The sequence below is a fragment of the Phoca vitulina genome, unplaced genomic scaffold, assembly GCF_004348235.1.
Source record: "Phoca vitulina isolate PV1807 unplaced genomic scaffold, GSC_HSeal_1.0 scaffold1, whole genome shotgun sequence".
In the NCBI taxonomy this organism is placed as follows: Eukaryota; Metazoa; Chordata; class Mammalia; order Carnivora; family Phocidae; genus Phoca; species Phoca vitulina.
The window spans coordinates 75367911-75391839 of NW_022589704.1; the positions used below are offsets into that span (position 1 = coordinate 75367911).

General features: G+C 35.3%; 1 protein-coding gene across 4 annotated transcripts in view; it reads right to left on the reverse strand.

Moving 5' to 3' along the window:
* The window catches only part of GALNT13 (polypeptide N-acetylgalactosaminyltransferase 13), a 781779-nt gene that overhangs the window by 438785 nt on the left and 319065 nt on the right, over positions 1-23929 (reverse strand). For all 4 annotated transcript variants that reach the window (XM_032410271.1, XM_032410279.1, XM_032410287.1 and 1 more), the window contains one exon: positions 19917-20162. In XM_032410271.1, coding sequence (XP_032266162.1) covers positions 19917-20058 — 142 coding nt within the window. In that variant the 5' untranslated portion in view covers positions 20059-20162. The remainder of the gene's footprint in view (positions 1-19916; positions 20163-23929) is intronic.

Genomic DNA, 23929 nt, shown 5'->3' on the forward strand with positions numbered 1-23929 from the left:
TTAAAAGAAGAAATTTATTCTCTCACAGTTCTGGAGGCTAGAAGTCCAAAATCAGGTTGTCAGCAGTGCCATGCTCCTTTCAAAGGCTGTAGGGAAGAACCCTTCCTTGCCTCTTCCAGCTCCTGGAAGGTATTGCTTGGCCTGTGGCAGCATAATTCTAGTCTCTGCCTCCATTTTCACATGGTCTTCTTTTCATTTTTATGGTCTTCTTTCTGTGCATCTCTCTCTGGTCACTCTTTCTCTTTTAAGGACACCAGTCATTGCACTGAGGATCCAACCTAATCCAGTATGATCTCTTAACTAACAACATCAGCAAAGATCCAATTTCCAAATAAGGTCTCATTCAGTGATTCTAGGAAGTTATGAATTTTTTCAGACACTACTCAACTCATAACACCAATTTGGTAGAAATATTCTACCAATTTGTATGAAATATGAAAAAAGTACATGTGATAATAATAATGCACACGTTTTTATTAATATTATAAAGTTACGTAAAAAAAGCATTATGCTTTCAGCTGTGGAAAACAAGTATTTGAAAGCTTCATGCTTTCTTTATACATTGATCATGTTTATATATTATTTATGTTCTGTAAAGATTTCTAGTTAGAGTCTTGAAATGATTCTCTCCAGTGGTAATTTATTTTTGGAACAAAAGTTTAATTTTTGCTCTATAGATCCTTTTATCATGATAGCATAAAGCAAGTAATTACTCAGTATTCTTTGCCTCATTCACACATCTGATGTGCCAGGCACTCATAGGCACCAGAATCATAGCAGTAAACTATATAGACTGATATTATTGCTGTCAGTAGGGAGGGAGAAAATAAAAGAAAATAATGTAAATAAGAAAATATATAATATTTCAGGTGGTAAAAAATGTAGTAGGGGAAAACAAAACAGAAAAGAAAGATAAGGAGTGCAGGGAAAAGGAACAATTTATATTTTCAAATAGTAAATGCCATGGAGGCCACACTCTATCAGTTACATTTGAGGAAATATCCCAAAAAAAAGTGAGGGAGAAAAATAAGACATAAGGACACCTAGAGAAAGAACACTACAGACAGAAGAGTCAGTAAGTGCAAAGGCCCTGAGGTGACATGTTCCAAGAATAGCAAAAAAAACAGGGTGAATTGAGTAGAATGAACTAGGGGGATTAACAGGACTTGAGGTTGGTGGTGACTTCAGTGCAGGTGTTATAGAACTTGGTTAGGCCATTTGAGAACTTTCACTTTTCTGAATGACAGAGAGCCAATGAAGTAGTTTGGGTATAAGAATGGCATGATCTGATTCAGGTTTTAAAAGAAGCTGGTCTGCTGAGGATAGATTATAGGTGAGCAAGGATAGAAGCAGGGAAACCAGTGAATTGGTGAGAACTGTTTGAATTCTGAATACATTTGAAGGAAGAATAAATAGGATCTGCTAAAATGGAATGTGGGGGAAAGAAAAGTTATGGATGATTAAGATTTTTGGCTTAAGCAACTGGAGTGCTGGGGCTGCTAAAAACTGAGAGAGAAGACTACACGTAGGGAAGTTTTTGGGGGAGGATCGAAAGTTCGGTTTTAGACTAAGTCTGAGATATCTTTTAGAATCCAACAGACTATATCAAGTAAGCCTTGGTCACAAATGTCTAAAATGTAGGTGAAAAGTGTGTGATGGATATATAAATTTGGAAGTTGTAAAATTATAAGACAGCCTATAAAGCAAAGAGATCAGATTAAATGAGATGGCTAAAGGAGTAAGCATAGATAAAAAACAGATAAATCGAATCCCATCTCCTGGGCTACCTCAACATTCCCAGGTAAGGTGAAGAGAAAGAGCTTGTAAAGGAGACTGAGAAGGAGCAGTCAGTGAGGTAAAAAATCAGGAGAGTGTGACAGCCTTTAAAACAAGTACAGAAGTTATTACAAGGAAGTAGAAATGATTAACTGTTTCAAATGTTATTCATAGTCAAGTAAGGTAAAGGTTGCGATTTGGCATTTGGAATTAGCAAGATGGAGACTTCATATAGTGGCCTTCATAAAAGCATTTTTAGTGAAGTCATGGTAGAAAGAACCTGCCTGGTGTGGTCTGTATTTAAGAGAGTTAATTCAAAGACACTGAGTACAAAAAAAAAAAAAAAGAAAATTCTGTCAAGATAATTCTCTCTTAACTTCTCCATAGAGATATCTGAAGACTTAATGATATGGCACAGGGTGTGCTTCTAGTGTAAGGCTGGGCATAAAGGAGACAATAAGTGGTAGCTCTAATGATGGTGAAGATGTTAATGCACACAATCCTTCCAGTTCAGCAAGAGTGCCAATTTCCCCATGAACAATTTGTCACCTCCTGGAATCTAGTCTTTTGAGATCTAGTTCACAGCTCATATAATAAATAATAGGTAGAATTAGGCATGCTCAGAATAGGCACATTAATAATGAAATAAATTATAATTCATAGATTAAAGGAGAGAAAACTACAAAAGAACCATACTATCTGTCAGCAAAAAATAAGGACAGTTATAAATGAGGAACTAATAAAGAAAGATTTTTAATTTTTCCCCTTTTAAAAAACAGAGAGGAATGTTTAAATAAATTATGATATATTAGAATAATGTACAGCCAACAAAATTGTTTTAAGGAATATTTGATGATGCAGATAAATGTGCAAAATATAAATTGAGACAATTAAAGCAGAATATATGAAATAAAATAAAGTAGAATCCCTATTAGAAATATAAAGAAATAAACCAAAACTTTAATTAAAATAGTCTATCTGTGGTTGGCTTTTAAGTGTTTTTTATATCCTTTCTTATATTTTTCTACATTGAAAAAACACTTTTTAAATAAATATTATGCATTACTGTAACTTGAAAGAAGAATTAATCTTCCAGAGAAAGAATCATGTATTATATTTAAGTGATTGGTAATAATAACAATATTTGAAAAGTGTTTTTACCTAAAGGAAGAAGGTTGTGTTTTTAGAGCTATTAACTTCAAGTAAATATTGTGCACTAATGTCTTTCTGTAGAGCCTTTTATGATCCTTAAAGAAGTTTTTTTAGTATATCTATTTAATCCTTAAAAGAGAGAAGTGAAATTCTATCTGGGTCACACTTCTGGTTAAGTGCAGAACCATAATGAAATCCAGATCTTACAACCATAGCACCAATGTTCTTGCCATTATAATATTTTATGTCCAATATCCCCACTCATTGTACCAATCTAATGGAATCAGTATGACAGACCTATAAGAAAACACACCTGAATGTATTTCCAAAAAGTATAAGACAAAAAAAATAAAGGATACTGCTTATAGTAATGCCAAATATAGTTTTTAGATGCATATTCTGTACATTTCCACAGCCTGATTTTATTTATCAGACTTTTTTATATTTAAATATGGCAAGATTCAGTGATAACATAATATTTCCCATTTGTTATCATGAAAAAAATATAATTCTTAAATACAGAAAAAGAATAGGTCTGCACCAAGGCTCTCATTTCACAGATCAAGATAGAGTGATACGGGGAACATACTGAGTAACAAAGCCAAGATTAGAACTGCAGTGTTCTCATTCTTCACACTAAAGCAGTCTGCAAATTTGCCAAGTGTTCCATCAGATAATATAAAGTTAAATAATCAAAATAGTTTAGGTCTGGGATATGATTTAGAAGACAAATCAATGGAATCAAATGAATACGCAGATATAAAGACCTTGGTAAACATAAAGATTTTCCACATGTTCATTTTAACATTACAAATCAGTAATGAGAGGAAAGATACATATGCCACAAGTAATTATTGTAAATAATACAACCTCATTCCTACAGAAAAATAAAATACATACTGATCAAATTATTCAATTTTAAAAAAAAGTTTAAAAGCAGAAAAACTAAAAAACTGGGGATTACAAGGACCTCTCCATTCATTCCTGAACAGGTTTTTCCTCCAACTGCAGCCCAAAGTTTTACGTTTTCCTTCCTGTCTCCATGGAATTTATTTGTACCACTAAATGCGTCATAGTATAGAGGCAGAATTTTACCACTAGGTAGATTTTGTCATTGTTGAACATATCTACAGTGACTAATACATCACATTTTTAAGCCAACCATCCATTTATCTTTTTTATTTCAAAAATCTGTACCTAAAGCCAGCATATTTATACTCAGTATTTAATGGTAAAATTTAAATGTAAGTACAATAAAAGGTGAAAACTTTAAAAAAATTGTTATTAGATAGTACCCTAATTAGGGGCACATGGGTGGCTCAGTCGGTTTTGTCCGACTTTTGATTTCAGCTCAGGTCATGATCTCAGGGTCATGGAATGGAGCGCTGCATCCATTGGGCTCCATGTTCTCCAGGGGTCTGCTCAAGATATTCTCTCTTTCCCTCTTCCTCTGCCCAACCCCCCTGCTTTCTCTCTCTCTCTCAAATAAATAAATATATCTTAAAAAAAAGAAAGTACTCTAATTAAAATTATAAATACTGTGGTGAGATAAGTAGTCTCATACACTGATGATGAGGTGTGAAGATTATAAGTCTTTCCAGGAAGTCATTAGAGCCTTTTATTTATTTTTTTAACATTTTTTAATTCAAATTCAATTAATTAACATATAATGTATTATTGGTTTCAGAAGTACAGGCCTGTGATTCATCAGTCTTATATAATACCAGTACTCATTATAACACATACCCTCCCCAATGTCCATCACCCAGTTACTCCATCCCTCCATCCCCATCCCCTCCAGCAACCCTCAGTTTGTTTCCTAATTAAGAGTCTCTTATGGTTTGTCTCCCTCTCTGGTTTCTTCTTGTTTTATTTTTTCCTCTCTTCCCCTATGATCCTCTGATTTGTTTCTTAGATTCCATGTATCAGTGGGATCATATGATAATTGTCTTTCTCTGATTGACTTATTTCACTTAGCATAATACCCTCTAGTTCTATCCACGTCATTGCAAATGGCAAGATTTCATTTTTTGATGGCTGGCATAATATTCCATTGTATATATATACCACATCTTCTTTATCCATTCATCTGTTGATGGACATCAGGGCTCTTTCCATCGTTTGGCTATTGTGGACATTGCTGCTATAAACATTAGGGTGCAGGTGCCCTTCGGATCATTAGCACAAAAACAGACACATAGATCAATGGAACAGAATAGAAAACCCAGAAATGGACCCTCAACTCTATGGTCAACTAATCGACAAGGCAGGAAAGAACCTCCAATGGAAAAAAGTCTCTTCAACAAATGGTGTTGGGAAAATTGGACAGCCACATGCCAAAGAATGAAACTGGACCATTTCCTTACACCACACACAAAAATAGACTCAAAATGGATGAAGGCCCTCAATATGAGACAGGAATCCACCAAAATCCTAGAGGAGAACACAGGCAACAACCTCTTCAACCTCGGCTGCAGTAACTTCGTGCTAGACACGTCTCCAAAGGCAAGGGAAGTAAGGGCAAAAATGAACTATTAGGACTTCATCAAAAAAGCTTTTGCACAGCAAAAGACACAGTTGAAAAAACCAAAAGACAACCAACAGAATGGGAGAAGATATTTGCAAATGACGTATCAGATAAAGGGCCAGTATCCAAAATCTATAAAGAACTTATCAAACCCAACACCCAAAGAACAAATAATCCTGGGACACCTAGGTGGCTCAGTCGGTTAAACGGCTGCCTTCGGCTCAGGCCATGATCCCAGGTTCCTGGGATCAAGCCCCGCATCGGGCTCCTTGCTCAGTGGGGAGCCTGCTTCTCCCTCACCCTCTGCCTGCTGCTCTGCCTATCTGTGCTCTCTCTCTAAGTCTCTGTCAAATAAATAAATAAAATCTTAAAAAAAAAAAAACCAAATAATCCAATCAAGAAATGGACAGAAGACATGAACAGACATTTCTGCAAAGAAGACATCCAAATGGCCAACAGACACATGAAAAAATGCTCCACATCACTTGGCATCAGGGAAATACAAATCAAAACCTCAATGAGATACCACCTCACACCAGTCAGAATGGCTAAAATTAACAAGTCAGGAAACGGCAGATGTTGGCCAGGATGCGGAGAAAGGGGAACCCTCCTATACTGTTGGTGGGAATGCAAGCTGGTACAGCCACTCTGGAAAACAGTATGGAGGTTCCTCAAAAAGTTGAAAATAGAGCTACCCTATGACCCAGCAATAGGACTACTGGGTATTTACCAAAGATACAAAGATATAAATATGAAGAGCCTTTTAAAAGTATGTACACCTTTAAAAAAGTAAATCCCATAACCAAGAATCTAGCCTAAGAATGTAATCAGCAACATTTTCAATAATTTCAAACTTCTTAAAAATGTTTTATAACATTATTCTGTGGTAAAAAAAAAAATTAGAAGTAATCTACAAAAATTAATAAAAAGTAGTTAATTATGAAAATTACAGTATATACATGTGATAAAATATTATGCAGCCATTAAAATCATGTTTTAAATAAATATTTCATGCAGTAAAAAAAGCTCATGCTATCAAAAAAGTTAAAATATTATATTTTATTTTATGACGCCAATTTCTGGGTGAAATTCCTGGTTATTTTTCTTCTTTATTTTTATTTGTATTTTAAATTTCTTCTACAATAAATACTCATTAATTTTATTATTTGAAAAAATAGTACTAGAGCATTTGGGTGGCTCAGTCGGTTAAGTGTCTGCCTTCAGCTCAGGTCATGATCACAGGGTCCTGGGTTTGAGTCCTGCATCGGGCTCCCTGCTCAGTGGAGAACCTGCTTCTCCCTCTGCCTGATGCTCCCCCTGCTTGTGCTCTCTCTGTCAAATGAATGAATAGAATCTTAGGAAGGAAGGAAGGAAGGAAGGAAGGAAGGAAGGAAAGAAAAAAGGGAGGGAGGGAGGGAAGGAGGAAGAGAGGGAGGGAGGGAGAGGGAAGGAAGGAAGGAAGGAAGGAAGGAAGGAAGGAAGGAGAGAAGGAGGGAAGGAAAGGAAGAAAAAGAATAGTACTTTTTTTTAAACATAGTTTTATGTTAGATTTTCACTTGCCTTCAAATCAAAATGTCTAAAGAAGATTTGGTTAGTAACATTTGGGTACTTTTCAAGTTATATAACAAAATTTACATCACTTACATATAATATGCAATGAATTCTAGAAAGTAAACTCAAATGTTTGTAATCAAATCATTCATATAAGAAATAAGGGCCCCTGGGCGGCTCAGTTGGTTAAGTGTCTGCCTTCGTCTCAGGTCATGATCCCAGGATCTTGAGCTCAAACCCCGCATCAGGCTCCCTGCTCAGCGGGGAGTCTGCTTCTTTTTCCCTCTGCCTCTGTCCCTTCCCCTGCTCGTCCTCTCTCTCTCTCTCTCACACACACACACACATATGCTTGCTCTCTCTCAAATAATTCAATAAAATCTTCTAAAAAATAGGAAAATGTATAGGTATATACTGAGGAATATTACATGAAAATACCATGCTTATTTCTAAAATCCATGCCTTTTTTATCCTCAAGAAACAAATGTTTCTGGAACAGCTGGGTTTTTATTTTAAGAAAAAAGTAATCTTGACTCTTCTCACACCGTACACAAAAATTAAGTCAAAGCTTAAAGGCTAAAACCATAAATCTTCTGGGGAAAAAAAATACACAGATAAAAAAAAGTCATTATGGCCTTGGGTTAGGCAAAGATTTCTTAGGACACCAAAAGAACAATAAAAGAAATAAAAACGAAACACTGGACTTCACCAAAATTAAAAATCCTTGTTCTTTGAAAGACACCATTTTAAAAAATTTTTAAAAAGCAAGCCACAAACAATTACAAAATTGGCAAAAGAATTTGACAGACACTTCATGAAAGTGGTAAAAAAAACAAAAGACTGGCAAAAAAAACAAAAACAAAACCATGAGAAGTTACTCAATACCACTAGTTACCAGGACAGGCAAATTAAATCAAATGAGATATTATCACAAGTTTACTAAAATAGCTAAAATTTAAAGCACTGCTATGAAGTGTTGGCCAGGATGTAGAATAACCAGATTTCTCTTATGTCACTGATGGGAAGAGCAAATAGTTTAACAATCTGAAAAAATAAACTGGCATTATTTTACCAAATTAAAACACACTTAGCATATGACTCAGCACTACCGCTCCTTGATATTACCCAAGAGGTGTGAAAACATATGTCCACACAAAGATTCTTGTACAAATGCAGCAGCTTTATGCATAACAGCCATAGAACAAACCCAAATGTCCATCATTCAGGTGAAAGGGTAAACAAATTGTAATATGTACAATAAGTGATAGGATGCTCCTCAGCAATAACCACTGATACACTCAATAGCATGGATTAATCTCAAAACCCTTATGCTGAGCAAAAGTAGTCAGATACAGAGGAGTTCATACTGTACGTTTCCACTCATCAGATTTTCTAGAATAAGCAAAACTAACCAATAGTCACAAAACCAGATCAGTTGTTGTCTTTTTTCTTTTTAAAGATTTTATTTATTTATTTGACAGAGAGAGAGAGAGCACCAGTAGGCAGAGAAGCAGGCAGAGGGAGAGGAAGAAGCAGGCTCTCCGCTGAGCAGGGAGCCTGACATGGGGCTTGATCCCAGAACCCTGGGATCATGACCTGAGCGTAAGGTAGAAACCAACCGACTGAGCCACCCAGGTGCCCCATGTGGGGCTTGATCCCAGGACCCTGGGATCATGACCTGAACCAAAGGCAGATGCTTAAAGACTGAGCCACCCAGGCGCCCCTCAGTTGTTGTCTTCAACTAGAGTGGAGGAAACTAACTGCACAGGGGTATAAGGAAACATTTTGGGGGGACGTATCTGATTATGAGGTTGAACCCTGGGATTCATTTGTCAAAACTAATCAAACTGTACACTTAAAGTTGAGCATTATACCTCAATAAAATTGATTTTTTAAAAAAATATTCTTTAACCAAATACTCTCCTCAATCATGCCCAAAGCAGTATTTACACATAGCCTTACTTATTGACTAACCATGGGTCCTGTTCTACAATTACATTACCTTATTCTCAGTAATTTTCCTTTTTGATTGGATTTTTCATTTTTAGAGCTTTCCAATATTACTTTTTTTTAAAATTTTTTATTGTTATGTTAATCACCATACATTACATCATTAATTTTTGATGTAGTGTTCCATGATTCATTGTTTGTTATATCAGTTTTCCATCATCTCCAATTTCCCTATCTTTTTTTTACAGATGAATTAAATTTACCACATTCCTACATCTTTTTTTTCAAAATTCCTTAATCTAACTTCTATAAACATTCCTCTGTGTCCTCTATGTATTGATTCATTCCACATATCCCACATGATACACCTGCTCCATCTAGAGAAATGCCACATGTCAACATGCAGTGATCTTACATGTCTCTGCATCACAGGGATACTATATACAGTGTAACATAAGACAAATCCTGAAGGAAAAAAGATAGTCCCCTGGCTATAAATATGTCAATTTGGGTTGTAAATCATATCATATACACCAATAAAGGATAAAAGAAATAGTTCGGACTATGTATATAAATAATAAAAACAATAAAAAATACTTTTGCCATGATAATTGAGTTATTTCATATTTCTTAATCATCAACTTAAACTGCACATTCTATAATCATAAGAACCCTTGGAAAGTATCAAACAGATCATGCATTCATTCTTCATTCATTCAATAATTATTCATTGAGCACCCACTATGAGCCAGGCAATGTTTAAGTGCTAAGGAGAGAAGAGGACAAAACCGATAAAAATTCTACATAGTCAGTTGTCTCTGCTGCAATATAGCCCTTCAGCAACAATGGTTTCTAGTGGTTCAAAATAAAATTTGTCCATTCCCATTTTGTTGGTGGACTATTTGGTAAATAGTTTTGCCCACCACCCTCTACTCAACCAACTCAAGTCTTTAAGGAACTGAAAATTAGATCTTGCCCTCAAAAGACACATAATGTCTTATTGAATTTCTTTTCTTTTTATGTCATATATTTTCTCTCCTCCTGATAGTACAGCATTGATGTGCTGACATTTCATTCATACAATTCTGAATTCCTTTCTCCCTTTCTAAACATGAAAATAAGAATGGCTTCCTTATCTTCCTATCCCCAGCTCTGATGCAAATCAAGCATTCCAATGTTTGTCGAAAGAATTGTCTCAGCTTATTTAATACTAAATTAGTAAAGATTTTGAGTAGTAGACTTTCTAAAACAACATCTGAATTTGCAAATGGGAAATGTTCTTGTTCCAACTAATTTGCAAAGTGAACAATTTAAATGACTTAATATTCTATTTACTTACCAGGAAATTCAAGTAGTTTTAATTAATGAATAAAACATTAATGTCTGAGACTTTATATAAAGATAAAAACGGTTCGTGCTATTGTGTTGCATATGTAACTGAGAGCATCACATTCTCCTTCTAAACGTCAGATGATGATCAACACACCTTTCCTTTTCCAGAAACCTTCAGTGGTTCCCCATTTCCTAGAGAACAAAGTTAGATTTTTTTTTTTTCTCCAGCACTCAAAGTCCTTTAAAATCTGTCTCTATCCCAACGTTCAACCTAAAATCTAGAAATCCCCTTTACGTCTGATTCTGCTTCAATCAACCAATTCACTGTTCTCTTATATCCTCACTTTGAAAAAGGCAGTAGCTTTCTTCAGGCATTTTATTTCCTCCTGTATTTACTCCCTCCCAATTTTCACACGTCCATATAATTTATGTTCTTCAAGCCCTCTCCTAGTAGTTCATTTGGTATCCCTCTCACAAAAGCTACTACTTCCTATTGTGTAATGCAGTTATTTATGTATACATCGTGTATGTACATGTCGTAGCTCCACTAGGCTGTGGTTCTTGAAGGCAAATGTTCTATTTGTTTAAGTTCTGTATATTTCAGAGTACCTAGCCCAGTACTTTCATTGAATAAATGGATGAAAGAATTGTACCAATGGGTCCTATTAAGCTTTGAAAAAAAAAATAATGTTTCACTGCTGTTCATGACTTTTAACTCCTCTTGCTAAGACTTCAGAGGCTTAGCCCCAAAGAGAACTGCTGAGGAAAATTGCAACATAAATTAATATACTGTAGAGATTCAATAAATGCAAAATTGCTAAAGTCTGAAGTAAGGCAAGGCGAGCCTGCTAGAATACTTTTCTCTTAAGTATATTAAATAAGATATTTTTTACCCAAGGTCAGTGGCCACCTCCTTCTACGTACTCCAGAAATATCTCTATTTGTGTAAATATTTCATAAACTAGCATATAAATGTTGTGATTGTTTTGCCTAAACGGAGTCAAGGCGCATCTAATTCAAGGGCACAGAATATGATTGAAAGTCTGGGTTCAGAAGTCTGACAAACCAGGTTGTGAGTCCTTTCTTCCCTCTTACCAGTTTTGCAACCTCGGGGAATTTAATTAACCATTTTAGGTCTCAGTTTCACATATGAAAATGAGGATAATAATAGCATGTATCCTCAATGCTATGTTGGGAATTAATCAAAAGAATATATATAAAATACCTGACACAGTAAACTTAATAATTGCTCATTATAACAATTCATTTTCATTCCTAACATTAACATGTCTATGTGGACCGGCAGAGGGATCAGAGTGACTTGTGGATAAAGTATGCAAGGCCAGAGCAAATATCAAAGGTCATAATTTTATAAGGCCCATAGAGTTTTGAACACTATTTATAAATCTGATTGAAAATTGTCTGGTATGCGTGCCTGGGTGGCTCAGTCGTTAAGCGTATGCCTTTGGCTCCAGTCATGATCCCAGGGTCCTGGGATCGAGCCCCGCATTGGGCTCCTTGCTACACAGGAAGCCTGCTTCTCCCTCTCCCACTCCCCCTGTTTGTGTCCCCTCTCTCGCTGTCTCTCTCTCTCTGTCAAATAAATAAATAAAATCTTTAAAAAAAATTATCTGGTAAATATATGTTATCCATTCAAACTGTGTCTACATGCCCTACTTTTTGTATGACTATAAATATTATTGCCTGAAAGTTCCAGCAGTCATCATAATTTATTAAGGGCAATTCCAATACTGACAATGCATTTTAATCAATCACACTCATCTACCCTGCCCCCAAAAGATGAAACCATAGTTTGTTTGTTTTTTTAAATAAGGAAAAATTGGTGTTAGTTTTACACTTGACTTCACCAGTTTTCAGTTTTCCCTCACACCTGCACACAGGAATTTTTCTCTGAAGCACCAAAGATTAATTAAACAAAATCAACAAACATTCACTGTTTAATAAATGATTGCATGGCTTGGTGTTAATATTATGAGGAGATCATCTAGAAAGAAATAAAAGAAAGCGCTGATGCAATAGTCCATTGTCAAGATTCCAAGAGAACAAGGCTACCTGTGTCCTTGGATTTATGAAGGAAAAAAAAAAAAAAAAAAAAAAAACAGTTATTCTCCCAGGCAGGATGAAGGGAAACATGGAAGTATCAAACTGGGGTTACTGGTCAGCAATTCCATTCATTTTATTGATTTCCCCCAATTCAGAGCCACAGTGAGAAGGTCTTAAGGAACACAAGTGGTTAACAGTAACTGTAAAACCTTAAAATGCCAGATAAGGTGATAGTGCTCTATAAATGATCTGAAATCAGAGGATCCCTAGGAAATATTTTCCTGACTGGAATTTATATATCCTACTAGCCAGGGAGATCTGGCAGGGTCTATAGTGCCTCTGAGTGAAGACAAAACAGTCATTTCAAGTTTTCTGAATATATATTCCACCCTGCTATCCAAATGAAAGCATGGTGCTTGAACGCTAGTACAAACTGACATTTATTGATAACATAGTCCTTTATTTAATAAAAGTGTTAATAACCAACACCTTATTAACCAAATCCTATTCTACTGATTGTGAAAATTCTGGCATTCCCCCTTAAACTCACTATGGAAAAAAATGAATTATATATATCTGCCTCCAGTTCCTGGTAGAGAGCGTCTCTAACCCTTATAATTTCCTAAGTGATAAGACCACTAGGAGCATCTTTTATTCTAATATTTGGTCTTTGACACAGAGCTCCTAAATCTCTTGCAATTTCCTGTGTGATAGAAGTGTCTTTTGTAAGGGAGGGTTGCTGGAGGGGAGGGGGGGTGGGGGATGGGCTAAATTGGTGATGGGTATTAAGGAGGGCACTTGTTGGGATGAGCACTGGGTGTTATATGTAAGTGATGAATCACTAAATTCTACTCCTGAAACCAATACTATGCTATATGTTAACTAACTTGAATTTAAATTAAAAAATAAAATATGAAAAAAAGAAGTATCTTTTGTTCTAATGAGGCAACTCTTGGTGGGCTCCTAAATGACTCCTGGCTATCACCAGAAACACCAAGCCATGATTACAAGCTTGGAACTTTCAGCCTCACTCCTATCCTCTGGGAAGGGGCGAGGGGCTAGAGATTAAATTAATGACTGATCATTTCTATGTGATATGGCCTCCATAAAAATCCCAAAAGTATGGGGTTCAGAGAGCTTCTGGGTCGGTAAACACATCTACCTGACAGGAGGTGGCACGCCCAACTCCAATGGGGACAGAAGCTCCTTCCTTTGGGACCCTTCTGAACTTACCCTATGTATCTCTTCATCTTGTTCTTCGTTCATGTCTTTTACCATATTTTTATAATAAACTGCTAAATGTAAGTAGCCATTTCTCTGATTTCTGTGAGACATTCTAGAAAATCATCAAACTTAAAGAGGGGGTCATGGAAACCCCAATTGAGAGCTTGTGGATCAGAAGTACAGGTAACAATCTGGGACTTGCAATTGGTATCTGAAGTGGGAGCAGTCCTATGGGACTGAGCCCTTATCTTGTGAGATTTGATGTTAAGACCCAGTAGATAGTATCAGAATTGCAGGACACTCAGCTGATACAGACAATTGCCTGGTGTGGAGAAAAAGCCCACACATCTGGTATTAGTGGTATAGTATGTGTGAGTAAAGGAAAACACAGGAGTGTTTTTCCCATACACTCACTCTGCCTCAGTTTCTTCATATGTAAAAGAAGAATGCTTACCTCACAGATTTTTTGGTAAAAAATTAATGAGTTAACATTTGGAAATAATTTAGAATAGTTAACGGCCTATAATTAGTTACTGCGATCATTACTGGCTATGTACTTATCTTTGTTTACATACAAGCAACAATTCTTTCTTAGATATCCCCTCTTTTTTAAAGTAAATTTCATTTCATTCCCTAAGTATGTGCAATATGCTCAAGACTCAGGATCAGGTAAAGAAAGGTAGGTTCCTTCCTGTCTTGAATATCATAAATTTATACCCTTTCTGTTCTCTGTGATGACAGGAACCCCTCTGCGGTTTCTTTTTTTCTTTTAAAGATTTATTTATTTTAGATATGGGGGAGGGGCAGAGGGAGAGGGAAAGAGAGAGAATTTTGAGCAGACTCCCCGCTGAATGTGGAGCCTGACATGGGGCTTGATCTCATGACCCTGATATCATGACCTGAGCCGAAATCAAGAGTCCAACACTGAACCAACTGAATCACACAGGTGTCCCGCCTTTGGGGTTTCTAAGTAAAATCCTTCTACCATATCACTTCCATATCACTACTTCTCATCTCAGACCATATATTATTTATGGACTGGCCAAAAGTTAGATAGTAAAAGAGTTTACTTGTCATAGTTTCATTGAAAAAAATAGCTAGAAACATATAATCATTCATTTGAAGACCAGGATTTTTAAAATCACGACTCATTTCATTTTGCAGATGGCAACCGAGGCCCAGAAAGATTAACTTGCCCTCGGACATGAGCCCTTAGTGGGTCAGCCAAGAGTAGGATCCACTATGGCAGAGTGCTCATACAAACCTACCACACAACCTCAAATTTGTCCCAAAGTATTTCTAGACGGACTATAGCAGCACTGGTCTTTTTAAATACCTCTACTCTCAAATATCTAATTCTTCCAGCTTGGGAGCACCACTAGTTAGTATTCCATACCAGTTAGGAGTTAGAAATATCCTTCAGTGCATTTTAATTCTAGGTGACCCCAGAGTGGCATGAAAAAGTTAACATGCTCCCCTAACAAGTAGTTACGTTCAAAAAGCAATCCTTTAGAAAAGAGGAAAAGAAAAAGGATTTACATGTCTGTATTTAATATTGGAACAGGTCTACGTGTTCCCATAAAGTGCCTGAAATAATCTTTTTTTAAACAGCATCATTCAATAATTGATGTGTGAATATGATAATGCTGACTCAGTAACAAAGACTCAATTATATTCCATATGCTTCATTCTTCAATAAAGAAGAGAAAAAATGCAATCCATTTTAGAAAAAAAGTTTCCATAGAAGTGATGGTTTTTAAGTTTGATACTTGGAGTTTAATAATGTAGCCAACTTCCTACTGAACAATTCCATTCAGTTGCCTAACAGGTGTCTAAAATTCAACATGTCTAAAATAAACTCAATGTCCACCCTCAACTCATCTCCTCCTACATTTTTCCCCTCTCAGAAAATTGAACCAAATAATGCCCTCAAGAAACTCAAGACTCTTTCTTGACACTCCCATATTCTACACCTGCCAGAGCCAGTCATGTACCAGCTCCCATCGCAAATACCTCTTCATTTTTCCCACTTCCATCACACCTCACCACCATTCCTCTGCCATAAGTAGGCATCACTGCCTACACAGAATTCATGGGACACTACCAGAGCTTCCTACCCAACCTCCCTAAAGAGGCCAACTCTTCTCCAATCCATTCTCCACACTGAATCCATAGTGATCTTTCCATAACACAAATGTGATCATGTCTGCTCTTTTAAATCCATTCAGTGGCTCTTACTTGTTTAGTTATCCATGTAATATAATGTAATAGACACATCAAACCCACAAGAAAAACAAATCGAGGACACTACTAATGCCCCATATTCAGTCAAAATGTTCACCCCCATCTCATGTACCTGTCTCACCCAACACATGAAAATAAACATCCTAAATCCCATTATCATAATTAATCTTGCTTGCTTTATAGAGTCTTGTTGCATCTCTACATATTCTTAAAACGTATACTTTTAAATTTTAGTTTTAGCTTTTCAAACTATATCATGTTATTTATCATCTTTGAGGGATATAACTTACTATTGTATTATTAAAATCCATTCATATATTCATTTTAACTAATATATACTATTCTCTTATATTGATATATCACAATTCATTCATCAGCTTTCCCATTGATAGATCTATGGGTTATTTTTAGCTTTTATTTTTATCAACAGTGGTACTATGAAATATTTGTCTATGTGGAAGAAATCCTGAGTGTATGACTATGAGTGATGGGTTATATATGAATGTTCAGATTTCAGAAATAATGAACTCTTATCTAAAGTTATTATAAAAATGTGGAGATGGGGGTGTCTGGGTGGCTTAGTCGATTAAGCATCTGACTCTTGGTTTCAGCTCAGGTTGTGATCTCTGGATCATTGAGCCTCTACTTGGGATTCTCTCTCCCTTTCCCTCTGCCCGTCCCCCACCCTGCTCACACTCTCTCTGTCTCTCAAATAAATAAATAAATCTTTGAAAAAATGTGGAGATGCATCACTTCTAGCAATTGGTATTATCAGCCAATTTAATTTTTGCCAACTGAATGGATAAATATGTCATTATAGCCTTGGTCTGTGTTTCCCTGATCACAATTGATGTTAAGTATTTCTTCATAAGTTTTTGTTGCTATATGCGTTTTCTTTTCTAAGAAGTGTCTATTCATGCCTGTCACCCACTTTTTCCTATTGGGTTATTTGTACTTTTCTTATTAATAATAGTGTGTGTGTGTATGTGCATGTGTGTGATATATATCTCCATATGTATGTGTAGGGGGTGTGTGTGTGTGTGTGTGTGTATACACTTAATAATTTCTCAGTTGCATGCTCTTTTAACATCTACAGTTTCTAACTTCTCTTTTAAGGTATATTTTAATGAAACAACTTTCTCAATTTTAATATAGTCAAATAGTCAAATTTATCTATATTTTCTTTTATGGTCAATGTTTTTCGTGTAGTGTTTTAGAACTGTGCCTTAATTCGAGGTCTTATAAATGCCTAAATTTTTTTCACTAAAAGTTTTAGTTTTATTGTTGACATTAATAAATCCAAAGTTTATCTTAGTTTATGACACGAGTTAGGCATCCAATTTCCTGTTTTCCACATGGATGATCATCTTATTTTCAGATCCATTTATTAAAGAGCCCTTCTCTCCTCCATTGCTCTGTGATGCTCTTGTTGTATTTTGAATGTCCAAACACTTAGTGTAAGTCTACTTCTAGAGTCTCTACGCTATTCCATTAGACAATTTGGCTACTCATTGTGACCCCTTGTACCAATACTATAGTCTTAATTACTCTAATCTTAGAAGAGCTCTGCATTTTTCTCATTCAGAAGTATCCTGTAGGGGTGCCTGGGTGGCTCAGTCATTAAGCATCTGCCTTCAGCTCAGGTCATGGTCCCAGGGTCCTGGGATCGAGCCCCACATCGGGCTCTCTGCTCGGCGGGAAGCCTGCTTCTCCCTCTCCCACTCCCCCTGCTTATGTTCCCTCTCTCGCTGTGTCTCTCTCTGTCAAATAAATAAAATCTTTAAAAAAAAAAAAAAAGAAGTATCCTGTAATCTCTGTTATTTCATAAAAATTCTAGTACCTTCCTTTCCTTTGTCCATCACTTGGCTATGTTCTTTTCCTTTCCTTTCTTTTATTTTTCGAGATATAGTTGACATAGAACATTATGTAAGTTTAAGGTGTACAAAGTGTTGATCCAGTAGGCCCTTAAATAATTGATGAATTGATAAATAAATGAACAAACGTGTCTCAAAAATTAATTCATAGTGTATGCTAACAGTGGGCACTTAAAATTGTTTAAAACTTAGTACTAAAAGGGATCTGAGAAACCACCAAGTTCAAACCCTTTTTTTTAATAATGGGGACAAATAAGTTCAGAAGGATCAACTTTAAGTCAAAAAGCCTGTTTTTAGCATGTGCAGAACATGAAATATTTAGTCAAGTACAGTTTGCACAGCACTGTCTGCCTATAAATAAAATATCATTTTAAATATATGGCACAATTCCTAAATAAAGATTCTAAAATAAGAAGTAACAATAGAAAATAAACTTAAAACCCTAAAGTCTATTTCCATATATTCAAGACAAATATTAATGTACAACATTAAATAAGCCTTAAAAATAAGAAGAATATAGTTTAATTTTACAACTTAAGTATGAGGAAAAATTACTACTTTTGCTTTGCATCGTTAAATTTCACATTTTGAGATTTAAGACTGAGCATTAAGGACTTCAATCAACAAAGCTGTACTTTTTTGGTACTCGCAGAATAAGCTGTCATAGTTTTGCTGAATCAGATTATGACATTTTTTTGTGACCAATCTAGATGTCTCTATTCAACAAATGACAAAGTGATCATTCCAAACTGATGAGATCCATCAAAACACACTTTCAGCCAAGCAGTAGCTCAACTGACTTAACAAAGAAGCAGAGAAGGCGGAGTTTTTCTGGGATTTTAACCAAAGATCAGCATATCAATCCCCATGTTCATTTATCAAAAACTGATAGACTCATAAAGTTCTCCTCTTTGAATAATTCTAGTATAAAGGCATAAAATATGCATATAAACTACCTAAATGGGTCTAGGCTCAGTCACTTCCAAAGTACTTTCTCTCAATTTTTTGTTAGCCAAAAATTACAGTGAGAGAAACTCACTTTGAAAAAGGGGAAGATAGTCAGAATTTCTCCAATTAAGCAAGAGCATTACTGCAATCTAAAGTGAAAAAAAGTTCAAAATACTCTTGTAACAAAAACTAATTTTTGGAAATGCTCTTCTGTTTTTCCTAAGCCTCATATAACCAAATAGTATCAATAAAATTCTGTTTATTCACATATTTTGATTAGTAAATAACCTCAAAAATATCTGTAACATTAAAAGCTGACTACATCCATTAAGCAAATGCAAAACTCAAGTCAGTAATTTAGATTCACTTTTCTAAAAGGTACAAACATTCCAAATGGGACTCAAAGCTTACCTTTTATCATATTTATAAAGAAAACTTTTGCTAAGCAGAGAATTAGTGTAAATTAGATTTCAAGAAAAACAATGTTTATCTCAATGATAATAAAACGAATTTCAAGCATCCTATATACATTAGAAGCACTCCTATACTAGGAATATTACTGAAATATTTTAATAAATCTAGAAGTCAACAAAAAGCATAGAGAAAATTATTTGGAATAACTGCAGAAAATGAATCCCTATGGCTTGACTTAATAAATCACCATTTATAAAAATCATTATGTTTCTTATGTAGTCATTGAAATCGGTCCCTAAAGAAGGAAATACTGAGTTCAAGTGACTTTATCATGCACTTGAAATTATGGGGCAACGATCTGTTGCCCGCAGATTGAATCTGCCCATCAACACGTGTTTTGTTTAAAAAGTTGTTTGTTTGTTCATTTATTGTTTTTGGAAGTCTGTAGGGGTGTCATGTGTCCTTGCATTTTGCTACAGTCCCCACGACCTGACTTTAGTAGCTTTTCCCTTTTATGTTGTGTGCTTAGCCTCCAAGAGCTGTTGCTTCTGGAAGCCTAAATTTTAAATTCTGTCCTACTTGAATGTTCACTAAATTGTTCTTTCCATACAGTCACAGAACATTGGAATTATTAGAATTGGAAGGTACCTTAGAGGCTATCTCTTCTCCTTTCTTCCAACAAGACCCCTGAGGCCAAGCAAGTAAAGTAGCTTTCCCATGGTTAAATGTACATTAGTAGTTCTGCCAAAATGCTGTTCTAACTCAACAGCTTAAAAAATCCCTATTTCAAAGTTCCACGTTTTGTCAAGAATCACCACAACTCTCATCTCTATAAAAGCAACATTTGCTTCATAAGCACTTACCCCTGAGTGCAGGTAGCAGGGATCTCTCCTTCTTGTCATCACATTTGTTACATTCACTGAAGTACAGGAGTAAGAAGACGTCAACAAGCACCCACATCAGTGAAGTGGCTAGAACCACCTTGCAGTAAACAAACCTCCTCATGTCTTCCCTTGATTTCTAGTTAACACAGAGATCGAAGACAGATGCTACTGTGATAAATCCAAGCCACAGGGGTGAACACCAAGATAAAAGCAGGATGCATCCCACTGTATTAAAAAAAGAAGAAGGAAAAGAAAATTTCATTATTGTATAGTTTGTTTTGCATAAAGGAGCTATAACATGAAATATATGATTTATTTAATCTTTCCATATATATATATATATATATATATAATCAGCACTCAGCCTTCGAATTAAGAATGAAAAGCCTAAATAAATGAAAACTGTAAGCAAGCCAGGGGGCTAAAATTCTAACAGCTAATCCTAGATCTGTCACTAGTCTGCTGGGAACTTGACAACTATTTGATTTCTTCAGGTTGTATTCTTTTCTTAAAAAGCCCTATCATGATATTCTGCAGACCACCAGGTTGTCAAATAGAGCAGCCCTGAATTTACCCTGATTCAGCACTTTTGAGGAGCCAAAACTGCTGAAATAGAAATCATCCTGGGATCAATATATTATAGTAGTTAAGAACTGGCCTTTATACACAGACAGGCCTGTATCTACTCACCTCCTACCTGTGGGATCCTTTAAAAAAACTTTTTTAAAGATTTATTTACTTATTTGAGAGAGAGAGCACATGTAGGAGGGGCAGAGGGAGAGGGAGAAAGAATCTCAAGCAGACTCCATGCTGAGCACAGAGCTGGTTGCGGGGCTCCATCTCACCACCCTGAGATCATGACCTGAGCCAAAACCAAGAGTCGGACACTTAACTTACTGTGCCACCCATGCACCCCTCTGTGGGACCCTTTTAAGCCTTTATTTCCTCATCTATAAAATGACAATAACAATGCCAAACCTAAAGATTTGCAATAAGGACTAACCACAATAATGTCTGTAAAGCATCTTGCAGAAAAGATAATTATTAATATTAACATATAAAACAAACAAACAAAAATTCTCAAATTCTCAAAAAGGACTTACATCAGTTACGTAGCCTTAAAAACCCCATCTGGTCTGCACAGAAAGTATCCACCACAAATGTGTATTTTAGAATGGATAGCATATTTTCAAAAAAATTATCAGAGAGGAAAAAAATATTAGTTTAAAGTGACTTAAAATACCCAAAGCACAAATTCTAAAAGGCATAACAGATAAGTGCACAATTATTGAGAGACATTCAAAGTAAGTATAGATTTAATACCATAAATATATTTTTATTTATACTATAAAGAGCAATAACTACCTGGTTAATTAATTTACAATAAAATTACAGTTAAGTAAATATAACAAGCCAAAAATATTCTCATATCATTTGCTACATTTAAAATAATATCAACTATGGGGCTCCTGTGGCTCAGTCAGTTGGGTGTCTAACTCTTGATTTCGGCTTGTCATGATCTCAGGGTTATGGGTCATGAGATGGAGCCCCAGGTTGGCCTGCTTGGGATTCTCTCTCTCCCTCTCCCTCTGCCCCTCCCCCACCCCCCCACTCACTCTCTCTCTAAAAAAATAAAATAAAATAATATCAAACATAAAATCTTTGATGTGAATAAGTAATATAGTTTTAAAAGATATTTGGGAAGAACAGCTATTAAATACAAAGATACTTGGAATATTTTATAAATATTTGTCTCAAAATAAAAACATCAAAGTGCAATTTGCAGAGGCAGAAGCTCTTTAAATTAATGGCAGCTGGCTTTACATGATAAAACAACACAAATGCTGCTGCCTGTTACAACCTACCCAGACTCACAATGAATTAAAAATTTACATAGAGTGACTGTTGAAAAAATATAACAGAGTCTATTTTCAATCTCTACATTAAATTTACATTTATTCAGCATATAAGTATTAAAAAAAGAAAGGTGCAAAATGTGCAAATTGAAGGAATACATGATATTTGGGGGTTTATCTGTTTGCTTATTATTTTTCTTGAAAAAAATGGCATGTTAATTATCTACTTTATCTCATTTCAACTTCATTTTTCTGTAAATATTATACCTAAACATTGGAACTCAGCCTCTAAACCTGATAACAAGGGAATAATTCCCCTATGTATATTCCCTTTTACTTTGTGCATGCTTTACTGAATATGAGATATGAAACAATTCAAGCTATCAAATGTTCTGCCTTTCTTTGGTCCTATGATGAAGTAGTTCCCTTCACTTTATTGTGGGAAAAAAAGTCTCACAGAAAAGTACATATAACACTGATGGTTACCAAATAGCTATCCCCAGATTTAAGACAGGAATATCTTAAAATAAAAGATCCTGTAATAAAAGCTCTTATGTGTTATATAAAGATCTATTATAAAGGGCATAAACAACATCATCCCTGGCTCTGTTAAAATGAAAAGATGTCTTTAGGTAGGCATTTTGCCTCTCTGTGCTTCATTGCCTTTACTATAACATATTTCCTGTCGTATTCACCTCACAAAATATTGTAAGGCTTAAGTGAGATAAAGTATGAGAACATTTTAAAAAGAAAATATAAAAAATAGTATTATAAGAAAAAATGTGAAATCACTTAATATTAAATATTAAAATGTCTAAGATAAGACATTTCCTAATAAGAGCCTAACAGTTAAGGTTATTCAGAATTTAATATAAACTTTAGTTATAATAGAAAGTCAAAATCATGGGCGCCTGGGTGGCTCAGTTGGTTAAGCGACTGCCTTCGGCTCAGGTCATGATCCTGGAGTCCTGGGATCGAGTCCCACATCGGGCTCCTGGCTCAGCGGCGAGCCCGCTTCTCCCTCTGACCTTCTCCCCTCTCATGCTGTTTCTCTCTCGCTCGCTCTCTAATACATAAATAAATAAAATCTTTAAAAAAAAAAAAAAGAAAGTCAAAATCGTATCTTATTGCCACTTCAAGCATTATTCAAATTATTCTAATTTCATAGCCTGATAGAATTATATATCAAGACATTAGCACTGAGAGAAGCCTCCTCACTATTTTAAGTGATAAAACTACACTGCTGTTTAAACTTTTGTTTGTGAAAGTCTTTCCTCATGTATTTCAAGTTTTTAATTCTATCTCTCCCTTGAAAACACCTCTATCTTGAAAATACACTAAATTTTATCATTCCTAAGTTTTATCTGCTGGCACTTGTATATTAGTAACCTCATACATTGTATCCCAATATTCTTCATGAGAACAAAACTGATTGAGCAGAAGGATGGTACAATATACACAGTAACAGTAACCAACATAAGCACAGTTGGTGGCCCAGGTTTATTTAAGAGAATCAGCATCTGTATTATGTTTTTATTCCAGTAAGTCTCCATTTATTTGCAAACACTTCTTGGTTTCTAAAACCAAATCCAAGTTCTGCAATATCGCTGGCTTGCCAAACCAATGTGGAACATGACTAACTTGTATAAACTACAGGCTCTTCTATCTGAAAACACAGCCCCTTTCTAATTTTTTCAATATCTTTTGAGCACAGTTATTTCTCTCTTTAAAAGTATTTCTCTAGGTAGGAATACTTTTAAAAGAAAACCATCAAGTACCATCTTGCTAGTTAGATCGCCTCTCTTTTTCTTCTTGCCCACCAAATCATGATATTAGCCAGACATTCTATGACATATTACATGATTTTTGTTTGAAGATATGCACCATTTTCTTTTTTTACCAAAAACAGATTTTAAATTTAAAAAATGTAGATAAAGCTTAGGAGTTTGGTAAATATGTTTTTAAATAAGGAGAAAGCTTTTTGTTTTTGAATTACGAGGTTATCACTTGCATAGAGAGTCTAGTTTAGTTGCTATTAGACATATTTTTATCTGTACTCACTTATTTTATTTTATAGGAAATTGCATAATAGGTGCAAATTTATTCTATCTACTTTGTGAAGCTATATGTGAGGCT